The 27,263-nt window shown below is 32.4% G+C and overlaps 1 protein-coding gene across 8 annotated transcripts; it reads right to left on the minus strand.

The window, feature by feature from the left end:
• On the minus strand, nt 1-27,097 carry LOC132729009 (rho GTPase-activating protein 22-like). 8 transcript variants are annotated; one of them, XM_060714733.1, is made up of 8 exons: nt 26,963-27,089; nt 19,212-19,318; nt 17,030-17,268; nt 15,762-15,788; nt 14,121-14,183; nt 5,731-5,853; nt 4,515-4,647; nt 1-4,215 (listed from the first exon to the last, which is right to left on the minus strand). In XM_060714733.1, the coding sequence occupies exons 2-8, from the start codon at nt 19,304-19,306 to the stop codon at nt 2,838-2,840; spliced, it is 2,058 nt and encodes a 685-aa protein (XP_060570716.1). In that variant the 5' UTR covers nt 19,307-19,318; nt 26,963-27,089; the 3' UTR covers nt 1-2,837. The 8 variants fall into 8 exon arrangements, with proteins under 8 accessions (XP_060570716.1, XP_060570724.1, XP_060570719.1 ...); XM_060714741.1 differs by lacking the exon at nt 19,212-19,318 and having other exon boundaries at nt 26,963-27,097; XM_060714736.1 differs by lacking the exons at nt 14,121-14,183; nt 15,762-15,788 and adding an exon at nt 12,398-12,439.
• Nucleotides 27,098-27,263: the final 166 nt, after the last annotated feature.

Genomic DNA, 27,263 nt, shown 5'->3' on the forward strand with positions numbered 1-27,263 from the left:
ATTAATTGTCATGCTTTCTGCTGAAAAGGCAAAGGGCCATAATTCTGCCAGAAATGATCAAATCTGTGAAAGTTTGGTTGATAACTCTTGAGAAATGAACAGAAGAGTTTCTGACGTACAAAAAATATTTAATTACCAGCTTTTTTCATTCAGAAACCCTGGCAAAAAATACAGTCAAATCTTAAATTAAACCTCAAATTTAAATTTTTGTCACACAAATACAAGACAGATTGAAATGTGACAGCATATTCTATAAAAAATATATAGACAAGTCTAAGCAAGCATAACATAACAACTAAAATTCAAAACCAAGGTAAATTCTATTGTTCATTTTCCTAACTAAGATAAAATGTTATTTCCTGTAGATACAAAATACACATGATTACTACATTTTAAAGTCAAAATAGCACCAGTATGTTTTAAATACAATTTCTGTGCATTGAAATTACTTTCACAACAATTACTCTGTTCAGGCACTAATTAATGAACAAATATTTCTGTTAACTTTAACAACTCCTTTTTTTTTCATCATCAAACACACAGCAAAATTAACTTAAGAAAATGTCAAACCTTCTAATTTCTTTAGAAAATGTCAAAGGTTCTAATTTATTAAGTTTCTAATTCAATATGCATAATGAGGCAAAGACATGTATAGCTATAGTTTCAACTTTGTTTTGAAACTTACCCTATATATTGGTCCCATTTATCTATCAGCCAAAATATATTTTTAAATAAATTAAGAACAAAAAACATTTCAATTAAAACAAAAAGATAAAAACATTTTAAATAGTCAAGGTCAATTAAAAGACATTACCCTGTTTACTGAGTAATTGTTATACAATACGCTGAAAGACATTTCAAACGAGACACATTTGGAAATTGATTTTCATAATTATGGTTTGAGATATCATTTTCAAATCTATCCTCTATGAAACTAGGGAATATTACATACCTATATCTAAGCAGTGTAGTTTTAAACAAAAAGACTTTAATCTTTTTTCCTTTAAAAGAATTATATACTAAGTGACCCAAAGTGTGGGGCAAGGCCCATGATTTATATAATTTTTGCAGAGGACCACAATGTGGTGCTGCAAGCCAAATATCTATGAATATGGCATTGGATTTTCTAAAGAGATATTTTTTAGATATTTTTTATAACACAAGTCTATTTTAACAAATTAACCTCCATGTCAGGGCCAGTTTTGACCCTAGAGGCATGGTTTATATAACTTTTGTAGGGGACAATGAGGTGGGTGCTACATGATAAAACAATCATCAATGCTCACCTATGAGCACTTTGTGATGCTAATATGTTAGAAATGTCTTTCAGTGTAAACTAAATCTGAAATATCTATATGTCATATTTTCTTGTCTTCAAAAAATATCACTCACATCAGTGTACACTTCACTGTAAAAACATATAAGAGTGTTATTTTAACACTCTGAATACTCGTTCCCTTACCCTAACAGTTTTGTCAGTCAAGTTTATTTAGTGTATAATTTCATAGTATCTGCTATGAAATGCTTACTAATCCATGCATTCTGTAAAGATGAGCAAACTATCTAACCATGACTTTAAATAATATTGACAATCAGAGAATTTAAATAAAATGGTTGGTCATATTATGCAGATATTATGCAGTATACAAAGTTTTGTTCAGTAAGCTGTATTTTGATTGGTCAACAAAGGTAAATTCATGAATAATTAATTAACACATGACATAATGTACCACATCCTACACAACTCCATACCACTCATAACATACACATGTAATCTTACATTATATCTAAACAATTATTTCTTAAACATTAAAGTATTTAATGTTAGACCACCTTTGCCATTCATGAATAATAAGACCAACATTTTGCTGTCCAGCATGGCAAACCTAGCATGACGAAAAGTGGCTCATAAATAAAGGCTTTCACTCTTCAGTATAAAGAAAACATATGTCCTCTAACATCTATTTGACTGTACAGAGTTCAACTCATATTCAACCAATAAATTAAGTAAGTTACAAGCACCAATAATTCTGTACAAATAATAATGTAGACATATTTGAACACTTTATACAAAACAATAGAACTCAGAAACTCTGATAATCATTAATATATCACAAACCTGAATAAAAACATGCATTATGTTTGTCAACACAGTATCTTCCTAATTCTTATACAAGAATAACAAAACAAAATTTCCCCAAAATACCATCAGACAATATCTGACGGGATTTATAAAAAATATTATGTTATGTACAACTTAAAATAAAACGACAAATGTGCAATCCTCAAAAATAATAATTATTCCCACAGTATAAAACTCTATCTATACTACTAAGGGCCCACTTGTAAACTTAAGCAAATATGTAACAATAAGTTTCTTTTTCTACAGATACATCAGGGACTTGGAGAGAAATTTGTAATGTCTTTGCGTTGTATGAGTTATAACTGTTTTGCTCAAAGCCCATGAAAAATTATACACAAACTGGGCATTTGTGTGGTGTTTTATGCTCTAATGTGATATCTGGCCACACTTCACAGTTTACAAACAGTTATAGGGTGTATTTCCTAATACTACTTTATTTTAGTTTTGGATTTTAATGCCAAACCACCTTCAATATTATTTAGTTAGACCAATATTTCGACCTACCAGACAAACTTAAGAGAAAATATTTTAATTACCTGGTATATATATTTTTTTCTTATGAAGATGTATTTAAGATAGTAGAATGAGTTGCCATGATTTTTTACATTAATAATGGTTTCTTTATATATACATACATATAACTGTTAACTATTTTTTGATTTGATGTTTTGTTAAACACTTGATCACTCAAGTCTCAGTTCTGATACAATGGTGGCAACTTATTTTTCAAGTCTCCATATTGCATCTGGTAATTATGAATTGATTTCTGTAAATCAACAATTTTCTGTACAGCTTCATTTGTACTTGCCTTTTCATTTTCTAGTTTCTTGGCTAAATCCTCTATGTGTGATTTGTGTTTAGCTTCCAGATTTTTAATATGGTCTTCATACCGAGACTGTATTTTGGTATTTTCAGCGCTTAAATTTTTTACACGTTCATCAGCTTTAGACTTTGATGCATTTAGATTGTCATATTTCATTTTCAGCGTATTATATTCAGCTGTCATAGTTTCAAGCTTACTTTCAAGTTCCAACACGGCTGTATTACGTTCACTAGTAGGGAAGGTCACTATTGTTGACTGATGGTTTGAAAGGGAGGTAACTGTATTTGACTGAAGATTACTCTCCCCTGCACTATCTAGAGAATTTTCCGAGCTGCATTCTGATGAAATTGATTCATTACTTTTTTGAGCACTAACTTCCTTATGTTTTCTTGTGTACTTTCTTCGTAACGGAGGAATAGGTTTCCCATTATTATCAAATGATAATGGAGATTGAAACACTGTTGACATTGGAGTAGTTGGTGAAAATTCAGCTGATTGTGGTGACATAACTCCCCCTAAATCTGAATTTAAATGGTACTTGTTAGCTTTATCTGTTTCTACAAGTAAGTCAGGTTTAAATGATCTTGCTCTCCTGTCTCTAGGATGATCAAATGTGATGTCACTAAGATCATTAACAGCTGAACTACCATTATGTGTGAGAGGTTGTAAAAGGTCACTTTCAGATGATACACTGTCAATTCTTAATAAATCATCTACAGCAACTTGAGCAGATTTTCGTCCCTCATCAAATTCAATCGTGAATATTTTCGTATCAAAATTGATCATCATGTAAGCAAGCTGTTCTGATATATCTGACGTTGTCAACATGAACATTTCTGGATTGTCCTCCATTTGTGGGTGTCTTATGATGTTTGGACCAAAAACTCGTGCTAAATTTTGAGGAGTCATTTTGTTTATTTCTGTTTTATTTGCAACTTTACGCAAGAAATTGCACAAATATTTCAGGGCATTATAATTGTCCTGGGGAAGATCTGCCATGCCCGCTCGTAGACTCTGAACTTGTTCCATTCTATTATTGTCACATTTTGTCCCCTGAAACTTCATCGCTATATTCATAAACTCTTGATAAAATTTATATGGAATAAGGCATTCTGGGAGTTCTCGAAAATACTGTTTTAACAATGATGCAACAGAATGTACATCAATATTTTCTATATCTAGAGTCACAATTTCCCCCTCATCAAATCTGTCCTTCAAATCTCGTACTAGCAGCATTCTTCCTGGTAATCTATAAGTAAACAAACCAGATGTGTGCTATAAATTTTTTACGAATTTATACTTCATCTTCCTGATTATGGTAAAAAATAAACATCATGACCTAATGATCTAAGCATATTTTCATACTGAACATCTGCATGATGCTGGAGAGATAAAATTAATGAATTACCACAATCAAAATACAGATGTCATCAAGATTTGTTTGTAGTGTACCATTACTGTTATTTAGGAGACAAAAGGATCATTAAGGTTGTTTATTTTCATCACAAATATAAAATAATGTTGGTAAGCCTTTGTGTAGTCTGTTACCTAAATATTCCCTCTACTTCCAGGCCATGTTCTGTAAGAAACTCTATACACGATTCTATAATCAGGGGCACTTTTCTTTTACTTCTCTTCTTTTCAAACTCCATTGTCTCTTCTAGGGCAGTTCCAAAAATTGCTGAAATATTTCACAGGTTACAGCTTTAATAAAATACATTTAAATTATATCAATTGTCATACCACGTTAAACAAGAGCAGAGAGGAGCAGAGACCTAAACCATTCTCAGTACAGGATAGTAATTGCACAATTTCAAAACACAGAGATAATTTGAAGTTAAAGGCACATAGACCTTAAACATACACAAGTTTTATAAAAATAAGGTAATCAAATGTCAGTTTGACCTTGACCATTAAGCTTTTGACCTACAATGAGTATCTATGACAGGTAGAAGTAATCATGGTGCATCTACATACACAGTTTGAAGTTTCTTTGTCAATAACCTTTGATTTAATGACCAATTAAATGTTTTATAACAGGTCCCTGTGATCTTGACCTTTGACCTGGAAATGGGAAGGGTAGGTAGAACTAATCAAGGATCATATTCTCAATTTGACTGAAGGCCAGTTTAATGTTTGTGATTACAGATATCTAAAACCTTGAACATTGACCTTTTGGTCTGTAAATAGGTGTGGCTAGTTGACCACAAGACAGTGCATCTATATACAAAGTTTGAAATTCTTAGGTTCATGCACCTTGCTTCAAGATCCCTGTGACCTTTCACCGTTTGATCTGAAAATTGGTCTGACAGGTAGAACTCATTAAGGTACTACCACATATAAGGTTTCATGGAAACAACTTTATTAGCCATCAATGACATGACACTTTTTCTTCAAAAACTGGAGCTAAAAAAATCTTTGAATGTTTCTTTCCTTTAAAATTAACACAGAGGAAAGTAGAAATAGTCAAAGACTTAACAACACTTTCGAGTTTGATATAACTTTCTTACTTATTTGATGCAATCAGGACTGCTTCAAAGATAAATACTGGGTGTTACTAACTAAGCCTTCATTATTAACAAGCACTGTGCTCCCAATATTTATCTTTCCAACCCTAGATCTAGTAACAGCAGCATTCATATAGAATTGAAATAAACAAGACTGTGAACTTAATAAGCATGTTTGGACTGTTGCTAAAATTTTAAACAGCTCACAATTGATCATTTATTTACTTTGATGATTATATTTAAAGTCCTATACTCACCACCCCCTATAGAAGCAAACATGACTTTTCTTATCGCCTTGATCCAATCCTGTCTCTCAGCATCAGTTGCAGCAGACAACAGAAATGATTCGTGATTGGGTGCCATCTTTTGAGGGTTCCTACCTTTAAGCATAAGATTAAAATAATGATGGTGTATGCCAGTAATAATAAACTCTAATAATAGTGATAATGACACGCTATATGACCAGTATAGAGCCAGGCCAGCCTGTATTCTGATGACTTGTTACCAGAATCTGCATGCAACTATAGTAAATAACCAGATCAGCCTGCACATCGATGTCCTGTAACCAGACTGTATATCACCAGTATAGAACCAGATCAGCCTGCACATCGATGTCCTGTAACCAGACTGTATATCACCAGTACAGAGCCAGATCAGCCTGCACATCGATGTCCTGTAACCAGACTTTATATCACCAGTATAGAGCCAGATCAGCCTGCACATCGATGTCCTGTAACCAGACTTTATATCACCAGTACAGAGCCAGATCAGCCTGCACATCGGTGTCCTGTAACCAGACTCTATATCACCAGTACAGAGCATGGCCAGTCTGTACATTGAAGCTCAGTAACCAGGCTCTTTTCGTTGTCTGATCATTTTAGCATGATGATACTGAAAACCCTCTAACACTAAACAGTTCCAGAATCAAAGAGGTCTGAGGACATTTTAGCTCATTTTGTAAAATCTAGCAGGGTCATAATATCATTTTGGTCTGGTGTATCTATTTGATGTAATATAAACAATTTATAAATGTTTTTGTGTGTGTTCTGATTACAAGTTAAGGTTGAGGACAGGTAAGAGTAACTATTTTTACATTAACAAATATTGTGACAGAGAATAATTGCAAAAATTTTATATCAATGTAAAAACCAGATGATGAAACAAATTTGAAAATAAGTAAATTCATTCATTTTGTTCAAATATGTTCCTATTTAGTCATTTATTAACATAATTAAATATATCTACAAGAAGGTATACTACTTTCTGGACTGACTTTATAATGTTTAGAGCCCTTTCAATTTTTCTAGCATAAAATAAGTGAATTCTTTTAAAATATAAATTAATCTTTAATGAATCTTGTCGGCATTTCTGAGACAAAAATAATACATGTCACATTTTAAAACATATACTTGATTGGATTAAACTGACATAATGAACACTGAATTAATAGTTGGTCTGCTGACTGACTTACTAAATGGTGAAACGATGTAACCAGTTGTACCCAATGGTGTAGAACTGTAACCTACATGTATTGTATCCAATGAGAAAATCAATGTAACTTATTGCAGTCAATGGTTAAGCACTATAACCTATTGTACCAAATGTTGAATCAATATAATCTATTGTACCCAATGATGTAACCTATTGTACTTAAAGGTGAGTCATTGTAAGCTATTGTACCGGATAGTGAAAGACTATAACCAGTAGTACCTGTAACACTGTAACCTATTGTACCCATTGGTGAAATACTGCAACCAATTGTACCCAATGGTAAAACACTGTAACTAGTTGTACCCAATGGTGAAACACTGTCACCTATTGTACCCAATGGTGAAACACTGTAACCAGTTGTACCCAATGGTGAAACACTGTCACCAGTTGTACCCAATGGTGAAACACTGTAACCTATTGTACTCAATGGTGAAACACTGTAACCTATTGTATTGAATGGTGAAACACTGGTACCTATTGTATTGAATGGTAAAACACTGTTACCTATTGTATTGAATGGTAAAACACTGTAAGCAATTGTACCCAATGGTGAAACACTGTAATCTATTGAATTGAATGGTAAAACACTGTAACCTATTGTATTGAATGGTGAAACACTTTAACCTATTGTACCAAATGGTGTAACACCTTTATCTATTGTTTTGAATGGTAAAACACTGTAACCAGTTGTACCCAATGGTGAAACACTGACACCTATTGTATTGAATGGTGAAACACTTTTACCTATTGTATTGAATGGTAAAACACTGTTACCTATTGTACCCAATGGGGAAACACTGTAACCGGTTGTACCCAATGGTGAAACACTTTAACCTATTGTACCAAATTGTGAAACACTGATACCTATTGAATTGAATGGTAAAACACTGTTACCTATTGTATTGAATGGTAAAACACTGTAACCAGTCGTACCCAATGGTGAAACACTGTAACCTATTGTACCCAATGGTGAAACAATTTAACCTATTGTACCAAACGATGAAACACTGTTACCTATTGTATTGAATGGTAAAACACTGTAGTCAGTTGTACCCAATGGTTGTAACCAGTTGTACCCAATGGTGAAACACTGTCACCTATTGTACCCAATGGTGAAACACTGTAACCTATTAACCCAATGGTGAAACACTTTAACCTATTAACCAAATGGTGAAACACTGTTACCAATTGTATTCAATGGTAAAACACTGTAACCAGTTGTTCCCAATGGTTGTAACCAGCTTTACCCAATGGTGAAACACAGTAACCTATTGTATTCAATGGTAAAACACTGTAACAATTTGTACCCGATCGTGAAACACTGTCACCTATTGTAACAAATGGTGAAACACTTTAACCTATTGTACCAAATGGTGAAACACTGTTACCTATTGTATTGAATGGTTAAACACTGTAACCAGGTGTACCCAATGGTGAAACACTGTCACCAATGGTAAAACACTGTAACCAGTTGTACCAAATGGTGAAACACTGTAACCTATTGTACCCAATGGTGAAATACTGTAACTTGTTGTATCCAATGACAAAACACTATAACCTATTGTACCCAATGGTTAAACACTGTAACCAGTTGTACCCAATGGTGAAACACTGTAACCAGTTGTACCCAATGGTGAAACACTGTAACTTGTTGTACCAAATGGTGAAACACTGTAACCTATTGTACCCAATGGTGAAACACTTTAACCTATTGTACCAAATGGTGTAACACCTTTATCTATTGTTTTGAATGGTAAAACACTGTAACCAGTTGTACCCAATGGTGAAACACTGACACCTATTGTACCCAATGGTGAAACACTTTAACTTATTGTACCAAATGGTGAAACACTGTTACCTATTGTATTGAATGGTAAAACACTGTAACCAGTTGTACCCAATGGTGAAACACTGTCACCTATTGTACCCAATGGTTAAACACTTTAACCTATTGTACCCAATGGTGAAACACTGTAACCTATTGTATTGAATGGTGAAACACTTTAACCTATTGTACCAAATGGTGAAACACCTGTTACCTATTGTATTGAATGGTAAAACACTGTAACCAGTTGTACCCAATGGTGAAACACTGTCACCTATTGTACCCAATGGTTAAACACTTTAACCTATTGTACCAAATGGTGAAACACTGTCACCTATTGTATTGAATGGTAAAACACTGTAACCAGTTGTACCCAATGGTGAAATACTGTCACCTATTGTACCCAATGCTATTGTTCCCAATGGTGAAACACTGTAACCTATTGTATTCAATGGTAAAACACTGTAACCAGTTGTACCCAATGGTAAAACACTGTAACCTGTTGTACAAATGGTGAAACACTTTAACCTATTGTACCCAATGGTGAAACACTGTCACCAATGGTAAAACACTGTAACCAGTTGTACTAAATGGTGAAATACTGTAACTTGTCGTATCCAATGACGAAACACTATAACCTATTGTACCCAATGGTGAAACACTGTAACCTATTTTACCCAATGGTGAAATACTGTAACTTGTTATAGCAAATGGTGAAACACTGTCAATGATGAAACACTGTAACCAGTTGTACCCAATGGTGAAACACTGTAACCTATTGTTTCCAATGATGCATCAATTTAAGCTATTTACCCAAAGGTGAAACAAGGTATCCACTCTGTTATCTATTGTATTGAATGGTGAATCAATGTTACCTATTGCACATAATGGTGAAACACAGTCATCTATTGTATGAAATAGTGAAACACTGTAACCTATTGTACAATGTACTACATGTGTATTACCCATTTTCTTAAAAGATTATCTCTAAAAATCTGCTTAACTATGTAAATTGATGGATTAATCATTGAATACTTTTGATTTATACCTGTATAACTGAAGATTACAGTTTTAGTGATTCTTTGTTTGTTTCATTTTATGCTTTTTCCCAACAGTATTTCAGTCATAAAGGCGGGTAGTTTCCTAACCATCGTTCCTGGAGAGTTACACCAGTACTAGACTACCTTCCTCCGCACTAAACTAGTGATTCTTTGACCATGTTAAACAGCCAAACTTATTTTGAGTCTAAGCTGATATCAAGCAGTGACTGACACTTGTACAAACATTGAGTTATCTTTTAAAGCGACAGCTGTTGTTACTGGATCAGATTTCTTGAAGTGTCACTTGTCTCATGTAAAACGAGTGGGAAAAGACATAGGCCAAGAAGTTATAATTGTTTGTATGCATTTGTAGTTTTACCTAACATTATGTTCACATTATGATGCAAAAATTGCTGTGGGCTAAATAAATTTGCATATTATATTTATGTTTATAGTGCAATAACAACAATGTACCCTTATGGTCAAGAACAATATCATTACTAGACATGTACAACTGTACAATATGACTAAATGTTTACACCTGTACACCTTCACTAGATATCTACATTATCCTGTACATCATCAATGGAAGTGTACAGCATCATTAAAAGTGTACATCAGTACAGAATCACTAGAAATGTACATCATCACTAGAACTATGTACATCATCACTAGAAATGTACATCATCACTAGAAAAGTACATTATGACTAGAACTATACATCTGTACATCATCATTCTCTTACATTTTCATTAAATTAAAAAACTAAAAGCTGAGACAACTATGTCTAACATTGAGACAATAAATGTATGAATACAACTACATTTTTCATTATATCTCATACATTTCCTATAATCGTGCAGAAATTAAAATCTTGTTTTATGTAATACATCATACTTCATTCACTATCAAGTTTATACATATTAACTCCTTTAGATACAAGTCTATAGCTCAAGATGCAATTTCCTCACGCATGCTAATATAAAAGTATCATATACGTACACATACTTGCATAAAGGTTTTTATAAAATATAAAGTTACTAGCAAGTTTGTTCAGACATGTTAAAGTTTAAACCTATCGTTTGTGAAAACATTGCAACACTGATGTAACTTGTGTTTCTTACCACCATTGACATAACACAGTATTGCATTTAAAATTTGTATTATGTTTTGGCCGGAAAAAATGGTAACCCTGTCTTCACCTCCTTTCAATAATATACATGTAATTTTATATAAGACATGTTATTTTCTTATGAAATATACAACATTTTGGCCACTCACAGTAACACAGCTAAACTTCACATGACCTTTTGTAGCAGTCCAAAGGTTGCAACATATGTTTATTAAAACACTTGCAATTTAGCTACCATTATTGACAGCAATTAGGGCTATGAATTCAATTATCAAATAGAATACAATGGTTGTTCTTGATAAAAGTAGACTGAAACAGTAACTAAGAGGTTTCTACCATTCACAATGGTTCAACACTGTCTGAACAAACACAATTATGATAAAAGTTTCACTGTGAAATCAACACTATTTGTGAGATGTAACTATTTGTAGATAATTCACAAAATAAGTATACTAATTTCTTTGTTTTCCAAAAGTAAGAACAGAAACCAATTAAAATACCACCGACTCTGAACATATGCTATAATAATGATAGGCACAATGCAGCCTAGCTTACTGCACCAGACTGTAAGATAATGCCACCTTCTCTATTTTGATATTGAAATTTCTTAAAACTAGTAAATGTACATAAAAATTCCACACTCAATGACATGTCTATTATATTCAACAGTTGATTTCAGTAACAGAATTGTTACAGTAAATAAAATCTCAACAAAATATAATTCTCACAAAATATGATGATTTCACAGTATTTCAATAGCAGGAAAATGATAATCTTATATTTGTATATGATATAAGGAAAAATTTTCTGTCATGTAATACATGCCTCATGCTGTCAGGAACTATCATAAGTGCATTATGCTGTTAGTATAAGAAGCAAGCTTGTACAGAAAAACTACAATGTCACTGGCTGGCAATATTTCTGATTATAAATATTCCTTGTATCAAATCAAAATAGAAAAGCAAAAAGGTACTATTTCATTAAGATAGGGTAGCATTACTTTTGTGAGAGTAGAGTATACCTACAGCCAATGATAGGATACTGACAAACTGTATTACATATATAACTGTCTTAAACCAGCATCAAATGACCTTGACAGCTTCACTGTGTTACTATGGTTACATCCATCCTTGTTTTATTATGGAATTATTTAAAACTGCTTCACCTAAGTTGAACAAATCTCTCTGAACAATTTGACAAGTTTCTCTTGACATTGGATGATGCCAACAAAATAATATGACCTTGACCCCAAATTATTTCAGACTGTAATTACATACATTATCAATTTTATGGTTTTGCAATATTAAAATTTATTCTTTTTTAATAAATTTAACATGTCACTAGTAAAGGTAGTAATGACAAATCTTGAAATATAAACTTTAATTTAATAACAAAACAAAGATGGATGTTAAAAGGTGACCAAACCCACATCATACTTTTATAGCTGAGTGATTTGCTGCGATTCAGGGCATAGATTTCTGAAAATATATAAGCATTTCAAACAGAGATAATTAGTGAACATGCTAGAAAGGTTAGTACACAACCATCAGAAAGTCTGCTTTGATTCAAACATTAATTCAGAGGTACTTGCCGGACAAAACAAATCTAGGATAACATTAAAGAAAATTGATGTGTCTGCTTCAGGAACCTTAGTCTATCACACTGAAACCTACAACTCTCTCTTGCTGGAGATATACTATATTTTAGCATAGCTTGATGTCACTTAGTGATATAAGGCTTAAAATTCAAACAAAAAAATAAAGTTTTAACTAGCATCCAATTGTTCTATATAATAAGTAAATAAAACTTTCCCTGACAATAAGCATTTGAATTTATGGCAAATATTACAAATGAACTTAGAAAAAACAGACAGGAAGTTATATCACTACATTTGTTGCCAGGTTACACCTGTTTTGATATAAAGTTTCCTTGTAGTTAATATCAAACACTAAATCAACCTATACATAAACCCATATTAACACAAAATCAGAAAAACAATTAAAACAAAGATTAATGAAACACAATAATAATAAAAAAAAGATATATCAAAGTTAAATTAGCAGCAAGAAAGTGAACTGAAAGTTAAGAAAACACTTTACCTTGACTCATTTTATAGATATTTTGACCTTTCTCTGTTCAAATGTGAAACAACAAACATTATAGTTATATAATTTCCCTTTTCATGTCAAATAAAAATACAGTTAAAAAGCAAATAAATTGTACTCAAGTGCTTGATTTAAATAAATTGCGAAAAAAACAGGTGACAATATTCGATGATATTGCATAATTTTATTGTCCTTTAAGATAATAAATGTGTCCAAGAAGATGCACAAATACATAAATTGGAAATATTTATTCTCCATGTAAAACAAGAACAGACATCTGCTTCCAAAGCCATGATAAGGACAAGAACATGTTTTTCCTTAAAGTTAAGCATGACCTTGACCTACAACCCTTGGTTATAAGCTCAATATGCTGACATTTATGTATAATTATCTAAAATTAAATCCATGAATGACAAAAACATGGACTGGACATGGCCATCTATTCACAACAGACAGAAAGATTGACCATCCACTTCAATGGACTAATTTTAGGGACACTTCTTATGATATTTTCTATTATTTTATACATGGCCCCTGGCCCTTAATCTATATATAAGGGGTAGATACTATTGTCCTCTTTTGTTCTCTATTATTACATGTACAGTTAGATGGCCCCCTACTCAGTTCAAAAATGCCGGCTGGGCAATTGAAATACTATATGTCATCCTAAGAGAGTAAAAAACACAATGCTTCTTATGGCAAAGACTTTAGGACTTTGAAATGTCATTACAAACAAGTAAAGATAATGAAATTTTCATTAAACCTCCAAATATCAATCTCTACCATGTGAAATTTATATAGTACTGATATATTTTTCTTAAAAAAACAGGCACTGATCACATTTTAATACTCCAACATTTTTTGTAGAAAATAATTCAAATAAAACTTTGAAAGAAATATCAATATGAACTTAAATGTAATTGCCTTCATTTAATTAAGTACATATTTTTTTATATTCTTAAGAAGGTGAGGTTATTTTGAACCCAGAAAAAAGCAAGCAATTACTATTAGCATTTTATAAAAGCATAAATTTTGTGTTTGTCTTTATACTAACTTAGTTTCATGTTAAATAATGATAAGTCTACCAGTTTGGATGCTAGAAAATATGTCTCTGTATCTGAAATAAATCCCAGTTCTTCACCAATTAATATAACATGTTTAAAACAAATACAGCACAAAAAATATGACAAACATATAGTATTACATACTATCTCTAAAATTGCATTAAACAAGTCAAATTATTTTTAATTATTATTAACCCAAAACCTTCATTTTGTAAAGTATATGTAATTTTATATTCAGTATATAATAATGGATAGATAGCATAACATTACAATATAGCTTCATCTTTTATTTTCCTTATTTTATTCAACATAAATTGTTTCCTGACCATATAATATAGGCTACTTGAGACAATCCTATTGTTAACTCCTTTTCTGTGGTTGGGTCATACTTAGACTGTCAACACCTTTATGAATTTTTTGGAAATAAACAGGCATATGAGTAGAACCAATGACCTTCCATAAGCTGGCGCGATAACTTCTTCACATAAAAGAATTCAAAGTCCCTGGCAAGGTGTTAAAATAAAGTGTCTAACAATGTAAATGTTGATCAGTGCCACTATCTATACTACATACGCTGTGCAAACCAAGCTAAATAATTTCCTTTGCAATACAAGCTTTAAAAGAACTAAATACATCATAACGAAATGACATTAATTTCCCTAAAATGTGAAATCTTCATGTACTAATTAATCTGATGTTAAAAAACCTAAGAGAGAGGATATTAGGATGTTGTATACATAATTATAATAATCAGTTTGCTACTGACTTGGTTCACATAAAAGCTTTGTTGTTTTCACCTTCTTGACAGTTAACTTAAACAGGACTATACCAGAATATTGTCTACAATGTTTGCTGATGATTCAGCTCATTGATTCATGAGAAAAAACTGGTTCAGAATTATTTCTAGCTTCAGGGTCCCTTTTTGAGTTGGCCATGTAAATACATATGGCTAATCCATCTATGGATGATGTACACCAATGAAGATCTATATCTACTGTATTAATTTATTGGCTATTTAAATGTTAAATATATATTCAGCCAACGAAAGTCTTTAAAAAAAACCAACTAAATATTGATTCCATTCAATTATGATATTAGAGCCAAGTTTGGTGAATATTTATGAACTGGTTCCAGAGTTGTTGTTGAAGGTTTTACTTTTTTCAGCTCTACTGCAGCCAATAAAAGAACAATTCAAACTGATAAAAAAAGAAACAAAAAGATGCCACTGGCAAAGTTTAAAATAATTTGGACCTGTGGTTTTCGAGGAGATTTTTCAGTGTTATTTGCCATATCATAATATGTCACCAAAAACCTTAGGGTGAAGTAAGATCTCAAGGTGTGTTTTCATGCCTTACAGTAGTTATAAATAGAATATACCCAAACCAAATACACAGACAAGATAAAAACTTTTTGGTCAAGATAAAAAAAACATAATTTCATAATTGTATTGTTAAAACACTGACATATTTATGAAAAGTGAGAAAGATAAAATTTGTACAACTTAAAACCATTGAAGTTGTTCAAGGTTTCAGAAAACACATAAGTATATGATTTATTTATGCAACAGCTAGAAAAAGAAAGTGTTCAAGACATGAAAGCCTAGAGAGATAAGCACATTCAGTTATCATTACCCTCTTCTTGTCTCCATAATTGCGAACCTGTTATAACAGTGTCAAACTTTTTAACTATAAAACTGAGCCACGCCATGACAAAACCAACATAGTGCGTTTGCCATCTGCATGGATCAAGACCAGCTGCGTATCCACACAGTTTTATCAGGCTCTATGCTGTTCGCTATCAGTTTCTCAAATTGTAATTAAGGGTTTGTAAGCCAAGAGCAATTATCTTATATTGTTATATGACCATAGGATTGAAATTTAGAAAAAAAGAAAACACAATTGTAGCAAACAAATTTGGGGAAAGGATGAAACCTACCGGTAGTAGCTGCCAATGAATACAAAATTGAATGGGGGGAATTGATGAGTCTGTCTACATTTAAAGACAAAGAAAAGTGCATCATCTCCGTAAACCCTAACTAGCTGAAAACTGTGGTAAAAGCTAGGTCTTTTGTCATTTTTTCCAAAAAAACATCTGAACAACAATGCATACCTCATATTTGTATAGTGTATGTGATGCACTGAGTGAATAAATATGATTTGATTTCAATTTGAGGCCTTCAATAGCGAAACTGAAGAGTAAAATTTCAATTTAGTTTTTTTTAAAGTTTACATGTATTTCAAAATACGCACTGCACAATATTGATTGTTTGTGAAAGTGAATTTTGTTCATGAGGAAAATATTACAATTTAATCAAATTAAACCTAATCTGCCATGTTTACTTTTTAAGTTGCTCTGGTAACAGAAATTATATCCTGCCTATTCTTCATAAAAACACACACACACACACCTGTGACAAAAGGAAAGCTATGTGATGTATTTTTACAATTATTACAGTGAAACAGAGTATAATAATCTTGAATAAAGTTTCACTAGAGTGAGAGTGTTACATGTATTTACTTTCTACTACATATTCATACTAGATTTTGAAATTCAAAGTGAAATGGACCTTTACCTTGCTGGAACATAAAGAACAGTGTTTGACACGAGCATCAACCCAAGCCAGCATGTACATCATTCTGTAAAATCTGACCAAGCACTATACTGTTGGGTGACAAACTTTAAATTTTTCATATTTATACCCCCAAAATTTATTATGCACAGTCGCTCTAAAAATAGAAGCTGTACAAGTCCATGTAAGTTATTTCAGCAGGATAAAGGTAAAAGAAGTCATACTACAATCACATAAACAAGATAACAAATGTGAACAAATCAAGGGATTATATATTTTAAGTTAAAAAAGTAAGGACTATAACATTCATAGAAAAAATCCTCAACCTACCTGGCATAAGTTCAAACAAGAATTTATCGGGCTCCTCTGGATTAGCCTGGTGCTGTATTATCTTGTTGCCAGGGAGATGTATCATACCCAGGGGTCGGACATCATCTTCCTTGGCAAAGTAGAACAGATAATCAGCATTCAAAACAAACCAGCGCCTGTGCCATGACTTCACCATGCCACCCTGTTTCCTCAGCCATCCGCACTTGTTTTGGCGCCCACCCGCTGCCGGCGAACTCATACTGTAATATACAATAATTATTGTTTGTCTAATTTGTTTACAACCTTGATTATTATACCTTAAACCCATTATATATTTATTTATTATCATGCAAAAAAATAATGAATATTCTGTGTGCAGACTGAAAAATGTGCCAATTCAACACTTGATGCTCAAGAAATATGACATTTTTAAACTAATGAACAACCTTAATCTGGTAACAGCTCCCAACAAAACCCTGATACAACCCTGACCCTGGTGAAGACATCTACTAAATGTTTTGACCCAAGCTCCTACTGCACTTAAGATTATATGACAAAAAAGATTATATGACAAAATGCTCAGTCAAACCCCTTGATGTGACCTTGACCTTTGAGCTAGGGAGTCTTGCTTGGGACCAATCATCTACTTTATGATAATCATGAGTTACAGGCAATTTAATTTAAAATCCTGTCATGTATGCTGAAGCTATTGACCAGAAACAAACTCAATGTATTAGCTATTAATATGACAAATAATTACATTATTTATTATTGTCAACTTTCCTATTTTATTTGTCCCAGATAAAGAAAAAAACAAACACAGGAAATTCAGGCAATTAATGAAAGATCCAAATACATTAATACCTGCAAGTATATGCCAAGATTTCAGTCAGAAAAGAAAGAGAGAACTTTGTCTATATTCTAAAGGCACCAATCTCTTAGTTAAACAATATGCCCTACCTTCTTCTTAATTTCCTTTTCCAATCTTTCATGGCTTTTATTCTTTTATTCATGGGTAAATCCAAAGAAATTCTGTTAATATGTAATTGTCCTTTCCATACTGTTAATTTAACTTGATTAAAATCTTATGATCGTGACAAACATAAGAAGATTTAAACGTAAAATGAACAAGGTTCGTCGTTTCACTAATTGATCATTTCCTAATTATTGCACACTTAAGGACGTCATAATTACATTAATGCCTTTATTTGCACATCATTCATTAAAATGTTTGTAAACAAATAATATATAACATTTCAGGCTAAGCATTGTTGAAACTTTGAATGGACTTTCCCGAATTTAAAGCTAGGCAAATCTATTACACAACTTCAGGAAGTTAATCCTTAAGAAGGTTATCATTTCAAAGGTAAATAAACATATTAATTTGGCAGAGTTTTCAATCATGTGCAGCATGACAGAGAATATAAAGCAAATACCTTATAAGTGAGAAAATTGATTATAATTGTAGAAAATAGAAAACATACATTAGAATGGCTGTTAACTAAAGTCTCCAAATAATGATATTATCATCCATTAAAAGTTAGTTGTGTTTTTTTGTGTTGTGTTTCATAAATGGCACTCATTGGCCATAAAGCCAAAAGCATCTTTTTGTTTTTTGCTTACAGATATCGTGACTTTGTATTTTGTAAGAAAGATTAAATACCACTTTCTTAAATTTCAGATTTTTGGTTTTGATAAAATCTATTCAAGATATGTACATCACTTGTTGATAATATAAAGGAGACAGAAATTGGCTGACAGCTGCCTTAGCTCATGGTTATCCTTGGTGAAAATGCCCGATCAGGCTTATGACATAAACAAGAGCTGTTGGTAGGACAGCAACGCTCGACTATTCTTAGTGCTTGATAGTAAAAGAGCCTTGATATTAAATGTATTTGGAGGTTATGATTTTCTAAATGCATAGATCCCTGACCTGTCCATTTCTAATTATCAGATTAGTTGATACAATAAGAATTTCACCACACAAAAGAGCACATGTCAATGTTTGTGGTAAAATCTATTGTTTTTCAAATGTAAAGGTCAGAGTAGGGATCTATCAATTGTGTTGGGTATGGATAAAGAATATACATTCTGGGCAAAAGTGTTCTCAAGGATGGGGTTTTATATACTGTGATATATATCATGCATTTGAGGTATGGTGATATATGCAAGGCTGATAGATACTGCTCATTGTATTCTATACCTGGCCTCTGACAAGCTTTGTGCCACCTGTGTGTCTGAGGTTTTATCTGAAACCTTATTTTTTAGATTTGATGCCATTGTGGAAATCTTGTCCATGATTATATATGTCTGAAATAAAATATCTATAATGACTGTAAATGAAATAAGCAGGTACTGGGACAGCCAATATATGTTTATCCTACAAATAACTACAAACATGAAATCCATTGTAATGCATGCCAGGTAAACACCAAAGCTACCTTTTTCTGAGGTATACAGTAAATTGCTCTGAGCTAGTACATGTCGTCAAATTTTGGTGTCAACTAGAAGGTGTCAACAAAAAGGTATAATGTTGTCTTATATATGTCTTAAAAGCTCTACATTAAATATTGAAAATCAAAGATTGCTGTATTAGCAGACTTGGAGAAAGTTTCCAGAAAATGTAGTTAGTGAATTCTTGTTAAATTGAAGTTGTAGTGACGTTTCACATTTAGTATTTAATGCAATTTGCCTCATCTTTTCAATCATAATTTAAAACAGATAAGTTTCAAGTAGATGTTACCTCTAGAATGAAATAAAAGTTAAATCAGAACAAAAACTTAGTTTCTGAAGAAAATTTATTATACTTATTGTGCAAGACAATTCTGCCATGAAGGAGAGAGTCCTAGTCATGTTGCCAAGGAGATAGTTCTATAGTTACTGGCTATACGTTTATTTACAGAAGTATCCTATGTGATGGTTCAAACTACATGTATAAACCTTTATGAACAATGTTGAAATCACCTGTATGTCCATGTTTATTAATTACTACAACTATGTTGGATGACTGACTTTATATCACATAATTTTAGGATTTATTCTACAACACGTTTATTTCCCATCAATAATCTTTTCTTTAGCAATGAGAGGTAAAAAGCACATCAGTGAGGAAAAAAAATAAATATCTCAAACAAAGAAAAGAATAAACAACACATAAGAAATGTCATGCATATGAACCTAGAATTATAGAGCTATCTTCTTTGCAACATGACTATCTCCTTCATTTCAGAACAGTCTCAAAGAATAAATATCATATATTTCGTTTAAAAACTACTGTTTGCTCCATTTAAGATTTTAATTGCATTCTAGACAAAACATCTACTTTAAATGTCAATTTTTTTTGTTAAAACAACAACATGAGGCAATAACAACTAGCTCTTTCATGATGAAACAGTCCATTTCCATGCTGAGTTTGCTAACTGGGAAATGCTGCTGTGGCTACAGTTCAAACCTAAATTTATCAACTTTACTTTCCCTAGAAACTATAATCAAATCTAATTGGTAAGCATTCTTTGATTGCATAGTTTACAAAAAATATATAATAAGACTATAGTGAACCTTTGTTGACACTTATCAGTAAATTTGAAGTAGCAATTTATTGTATACCTCCAAAAAAGTAGCTATGTTGCTTACCAGTGTAATTTGCATAATCATTATTATTAAAGACCTGTCTTTATAGTTTCCATGCTGTCATAGGTTTAATTTCCCTTTTCACAACTTTTTGAAAATATTCAAGACATTTTAGACTTAGATCAGCAGTTAGATATCTGCTCAGTCTTGATCAAAAAAAAAGACAATATAACTATACCAGACATATCACTAAAGGTGATGCATGCTCCATGAACATGTAATTCAATGTACAATGTCAAAAAATTAAGGCTTCGCTGTATGAGTAAAAGTATAAGTATTATTTCTACCATCCTGACCACAAGTAAAACATGTATATGATTGGTCAATTAGATCAATCCATACTCAGGAGTCAATGAAAACATAAAAACAATTACTTACAAGACAAATCACTCATGAATTGCTAGTAATAGCAGGAACTCAACACGATCTAAAAGGCCGGGAGCCAGTGTGACAATTTCTATACAGTGTTCAATAATTATAATCTATTACCTAGGGATAAAACTGTATTACACCAGTTTTAAATTTTTGAGAGTTTTCTTTCCGTATATAAAGTCCATAAAATGTTCAGTAGACCATCAGATAAGATACATGTACACCTTTAACATATTTAAGATGTTATCAAAATAATAAAAGTTGTAATTGTTGTTGTTGTTATATCACAGTGATCAATTTGAGCATTTATTACATTCAATAGAGAGTAACCTCCAGACATGACTGTACATTAAACAAAATAATAAATCTTTCCCATAGTGTATTGTTTGGTTTTATTAACCTGTCAATTACATACAGATTACACGGTCAATGCACCCAGTATATTAATCTTCGGTAGATGTTCGGTAAGTTCCGTGAGATGTACGCTGTATGATAGAATTTAATTTAATTTGTATCTCTAAACTAAGTGTACTCAGCGTTATAGCGCAATAGGGTAAATCGCGAGTTTATAATCTAAGTGCCATACGTGTTTTAAGTTCGAGGCCACGTTAGTCCATGTTTTTTTCTTATTAATACTTTCAACATTATTGAATCTATATATGATTATTTTATGTTGTTTGTTTTGTTTGATTATGTTTTACTCAATTTTGTTATGTATGTACTCTTTTTAAATAACATGTTTTTTAAGAATAAATGTTTAAAATTAAAACGGATTAAAATCAATAAATGTCTTTTCAATGCCCTACAACACACTACAAATCTGTTCCATTAAAATATACTGCAAAAATAAAGAAAGGGTACTAAAACAATGGCAACAGTAAGGATCGAACCACAGACCTCTCAATTATCAGGCATTCTCTTTACCAACTGTCCTATTGTGAATTAACGAAAACCTTCACATTAAGCTGGCGTGACTTTCAATCCATTACTAATATACTCCACATTAATTCTCGTAAACTACACGGACCAAACCGAAGTGGGATCGAATATTTAAATGAGTCCTATAATGTATTCATAATTGACAGGTCAATAAAATCAGACTATACATTCTTTTTTTATATCAGACAAATATTTATAACATTTCAAACCTAATACTTATGCTATTCTTATATCACCTTCAAAATTTATTATGTAAGAAATAATTGGATTTACAGTAATATCTGATAAAACTAGAACTGTGTCCAAAGGACACAGATGCCCCCACTGACAACATGTATCGTCACCTTAATGCAAGAACTCAATATCTGCTTCTTTATCTATATGCAGTTATTGAGTTTTTGCACTAAGGTGACGGACTATATGGTATATAGTGAAAAAATCAACAAAGGGCCATAATTCTGTTAAATTTGGTCGCAGCAAAAATTCCTTCCTTTACTTCAATCTACACATTAAGGTTGTTCATCCCTGGAAGTTTAAGCAAAATCTGCCATCCAGTTTAAGAGGAGTTGAGTTCACAAAATTTCTATATGGTATATAGTGAAAAAATCAACAAAGGGCCATAATTCTGTTAAATTTGGTTGCAGCAAAAATTCCTTCCTTTACTACCATCTACACATTAACCCTTTACCTCATATATACGTGAAACAACGCACTTTGGACCCCCCCTGAAATAGTGAAAAAAATGTCCTATTTGGGCCCCAAACACATGTTTTCCTTTTGAGAAATGTTGCTAAAAAAGTGATCACTTTTTCGGCGCTGCCCCCCATCCAAAAGATACACCAGGGTGTTGCTAGAAGGGGGATGTGGGTTTGAAGGGGGGCGGAGTCCCCCTCATCGCCAAGAAAATTTTGGACTTGTGAGAGGCTAAAAATGACCCCAGGTCGATCATAAGGTTACGTGTAACCAACGCTGAAAAGCCTTTGACTCTATCTCAATCCCTTGAGAAGTTGCAGCACTTTGAAATAAATTTTGATGGAAAAAATTGTGGCAAAATAGTGATTTTTGGCAATTTTGAGATGTCCCCTCGTTGCCATGGTAACAGGAAATTTAAGACTGAGCATGTCGTTACAAAGGTAATGGTCCAGTCAACATGTGTGCCAAGTTTGATTAGTATTGAAGCATTTTTCATAGTTTCATAGCAGTTTGAACTTGTAACAGGAGGCTTTTCAGTGAAAACGGCCATTTTTCACAATATGCTCATGAGGGAAAGGGTTAAGGTTGTTCATCCCTGGAAGATTAAGCAAAATCTGCCATCCGGTTTAAGAGAAGTTGTGTTCAGAAGATTTCGGGACAGACAGACGTACAGACAGACAAGTGCAATGCTATATGCTCCCATTTTGTGGGGGCATAATGATCATCATTTGAACAAGAGCTGTCGGTAGGACAGCACAATTGACTATTCTTAGTGCTTGATAGTAAAAAAGGTCTTGATAATAGTTCACAAAGGGGCCTGTTTATAACCTTTCAAACCTAATAATTATGCTATTCTAATATCACCTCTGAAATTATGTCAGAAATTTATTGACTTTACTGTAATACCAGATAAAATGATCATCATTTGAACAAGAGCTGCCGGTAGGACAGCACGCTCGACTATTTTTAGTGCTTGATAGTAAAAAAGCCTTGATAAGGTAAAATATTCTTAGTTCACAAAAGGGCCAATTTTTTTAAAAAATCTATATTACAGTTTTAGGCCTTGGAGAGAGCCCTATTATCCTCTCAAAGAAGTGTATAAATTCCACTTGTTTCAAAGCCAGATGTCAATGGACTTATAAATATTTGAGGTGGTATGCAAACTTTAATGTAAATTCTAAAATGAACAAGAGCTGTCGGTAGGACAGAAACGCTCGACTATTCTTAGTGCTTGATAGTAAAAAAATATGCTTGATACAGTTACCTCCTCCTGTTTACAGGTTGGGGTCATGATGGTGAACAAGTGTGCAAAGTTTCAAAGCCATATGTTAATGGACTTTGAAAATATTTGAACTATTACAAAAACTTTAACATAAATTCTAAGTCGAGAAGGGGCATAATTCTGTCAAAATGCTTGATAGAGTTACCTCCTCCTGTCTACAGGTTGGGGTCATGATGGTGAACAAGTGTGCAAAGTTTCAAAGCCATATGTCAATGGACTTTGAAAATATTTGAACTATTACAAAAACTTTAACATAAATTCTAAGTCGAAAAAGGGACATTATTCTGTCAAAATGCTTGATAGAGTTACCTCCTCCTGTCTACAGGTTGGGGTCATGATGGTGAACAAGTGTGCAAAGTTTCAAAGCCATATGTCAATGGACTTTGAAAATATTTAAGGTATTACAAAAACTTTAACATAAATTCTAAGTTGAAAAAGGGGCATAATTCTGTCAAAATGCTTGATAGAGTTACCTTCTCCTGTCTACAGGTTGGGGTCATGATGGTGAACAAGTGTGCAAAGTTTCAAAGCCATATGTCAATGGACTTTGAAAATATTTGAACTATTACAAAAACTTTAACATAAGTGGTTACGCCAACGCCGACGCAGACGCCGACACTCGGGTGACTACAATAGCTCTACTTATTCTTATCGAATAGTTGAGCTAAAAAGGGACATTATTATGTAAAAATGCTTGATAGAGTTACCTTCTCCTGTCTATAGGTTGAGGTCATGATGGTGAACATTTTAAGTGTGCAAAGTTTACAAGCCATATGTCAATGGACTTTGAAAATATTAGAAGTATTACAAAAACTTTAACGTAAGTGGTTACGTTAACGCTCAAGTGACCTGGATAGCTCTTCTTATTCTTATCAAATAGTCGAGCTAAAAAAGTTTATTTTCACTGTACACAGTTGTTATGTTGGTTATGTAATAAAATATAATATTATATTCATGTTGATTAATTAGTTAAATTAATTAATTGATTTTGTTGAATAAAAAAATATTATACTAACCAGAGGCTTGCATAATATGATTTTATACAACTCATACAAATAAATTCAGTGAATTGAATCTGAACTCTTTCAATATCTTCTATTTAGTTTAAACATGATTGTAGGTTTTACATTCGTTCTCCAGCAAAAAACTGCCATACGTGTAAGTTATTGACCACTTGCTTTTACTTAGCAAATTTCCTCAGAAAATATTATAATCAGCATTACAAAGAATGAAAGAAATGTTACATAAGTCAAACTTTTATTCTAAGTTATTATCAAGTGCAAGTTTTCTTTGATCAAACTTGACGTAAAAAAAAAACTTCCTGTACTGACCCAACCTCTTGAAAATTAAGCTTGCCAATAGGAATACTTATAAACTTTGTTAAAGCTACATTTTTAGTGTACAGTTACACTATACATTTGTCCTACAGTATATCAAACTACACATGGTTAGGGTGTAATTAAATATTGCTATATTGATTATAATATATCATCAACATTCAACATTTGCATCAATACTGGCTTGCTTTAAATGTTAAAACTGTCAATACACTTTAAAACCAATTTCTTCAAGTGAAAATATATCTCTCTATTATATTTTGAAAAGAGAAGTTACTTCTTTCATTTTTCCTTGGTTGAATCTTCAGATATCAGTGAGAAACAAACAAATGAAAACAATTTGCTTTCTTAAAGTATGTTGCATTTGTGGTGGCTAAAACAAGGATACATAACACCATGGGGTAGAATTTATCCATCAATGACAGCCCTAGGCTAGTCTTGGTGGCCTTAAATTGCTCTCTGAGATCAAATACTACTACTAATGGTCAATATTCTTCCTCTGCAGAAGTTAGTAATTAAATCACATTCATCATTGTGTCATTTTTTACCACAGTCCTGATAGGGAATGCTACAAGCCAAGTATCTAACCTCTACTCTAGGCATTGTAGTTTTCCACTAGATTCAAATGCATTTTACTATATACTTTCAGTCTATATAAACTAAGTAACACCTGGCAAAGATCAATTTTGACCCCACAGTATAATTAATATAACTTAATGTAGAGGACCAAAAGGTGATGCTACATTTAAATGCCAAATAACTAAGCTCTAGGCATTGCAATTTTAGAAGATAAGACTACATTACATGTTTGTTATATATTTATAGGTCTAAGCAATCTGACTGAACGACCAATCCCCCCCCCCCCCCCAAAGGCAAAGCAACCTTTGGCATTGTAGTTTCACACATCACTAGGATAAAACTGAATTAAATGTCTTTTCCTATACAAGTCTATAAAATCTAAATGATTCCTGATGCGGGGCCAATTTGACCCAAGAGGCCATGATTTACTTTTAAAACTTTTCTATAGAACCACAAGGTACGTATACATGTAATGCTGAGTTTTTCTGTATCAGCCTCTATAAAGTAAGTATAACCCCCAGAGTATGATCAATTTTGACCCACAGGCATGATTCATTAATGAATTCAAACAAAAACTAAATAAATGTTCATGACTTCTGTTTTCGAAGTTTCCTATCCATTGTTTATATATCTGTGGTATCAACATAAACTTCAACATTATCTTTTGACATCAAAAACTATTAAAAGTTAAAACTTACCACCTGTTGGCCATTTTACATAAGATTTATACAGAGAGATAATCAGGAACTTATCTTTATTCAAAACACAACTGATAAGAATAGGGTGTCGTCTGCTACTGTTTATTTGTGTACTGTATTGAAACTGGTCAGCAAGTTGAGCTACTAAATTATTAGAGTCAATTTTAGCTACTAACAAGATAATTGTGTAAGGATCTTTTTAAAGTTCCGTTCGTGTTAATCAGAGAAATCTTGAGTAACAAAAATAGCCCACATCTCAAATGAAATGAATTGATTCAAAATAGATGACTGTTTCTCTCAACTGCTGCAACAATCATGACAATCATCATACTTGTCATGACCATGATCAACATGAAAACAAATAAAAATTGCTATGAGAAAGAACCAAATTATAACCTCTAAATTCAAAACAATTTCTATGTACCTTTTTTCTATGCTGCTATAATAAATCAATTAGATGACATGACTTCAACATGCAATTACTTTCATTAAACTCAAAATATCTAGATTTGACACTTTACATACATACTTCCGGGTGTGTAGTTTACCCATAAAATGATGACGTCATGAAATATGGTTGTCAGACCATTATTTTTTATTCGAATGAGTTTTAAAATACTTTTTATCGATATACTTCAGATAGAAATTACAATGCATAGTGTAAATTGAATGAAAATAATATTTTATATGAAATTTATACAAATCTCGTTTATTGATTTTTAGTG

This window comes from Ruditapes philippinarum, unplaced genomic scaffold (genome assembly GCF_026571515.1).
Source record: "Ruditapes philippinarum isolate M1 unplaced genomic scaffold, ASM2657151v2 ctg88_1_1_1_1, whole genome shotgun sequence".
Classification (NCBI taxonomy): domain Eukaryota; kingdom Metazoa; phylum Mollusca; class Bivalvia; order Venerida; family Veneridae; genus Ruditapes; species Ruditapes philippinarum.

Bases quoted from the DNA above. Each gene is read 5' to 3' on its own strand.
- LOC132729009 (XM_060714733.1), bottom strand. From the start codon at position 19,306: ATGGACAAGATTTCCACAATGGCATCAAATCTAAAAAATAAGGTTTCA. The intron at 15,789-17,029 runs GTAGGTTGAGGA...CTGTTATAACAG, and splicing joins CTTGTTTGAACTTATGCCAG to GTTCGCAATTATGGAGACAA. The intron at 5,854-14,120 runs GTTAGTATAAAG...TTATGCTTAAAG, and splicing joins ATTATTTAACATGAAACTAA to GTAGGAACCCTCAAAAGATG.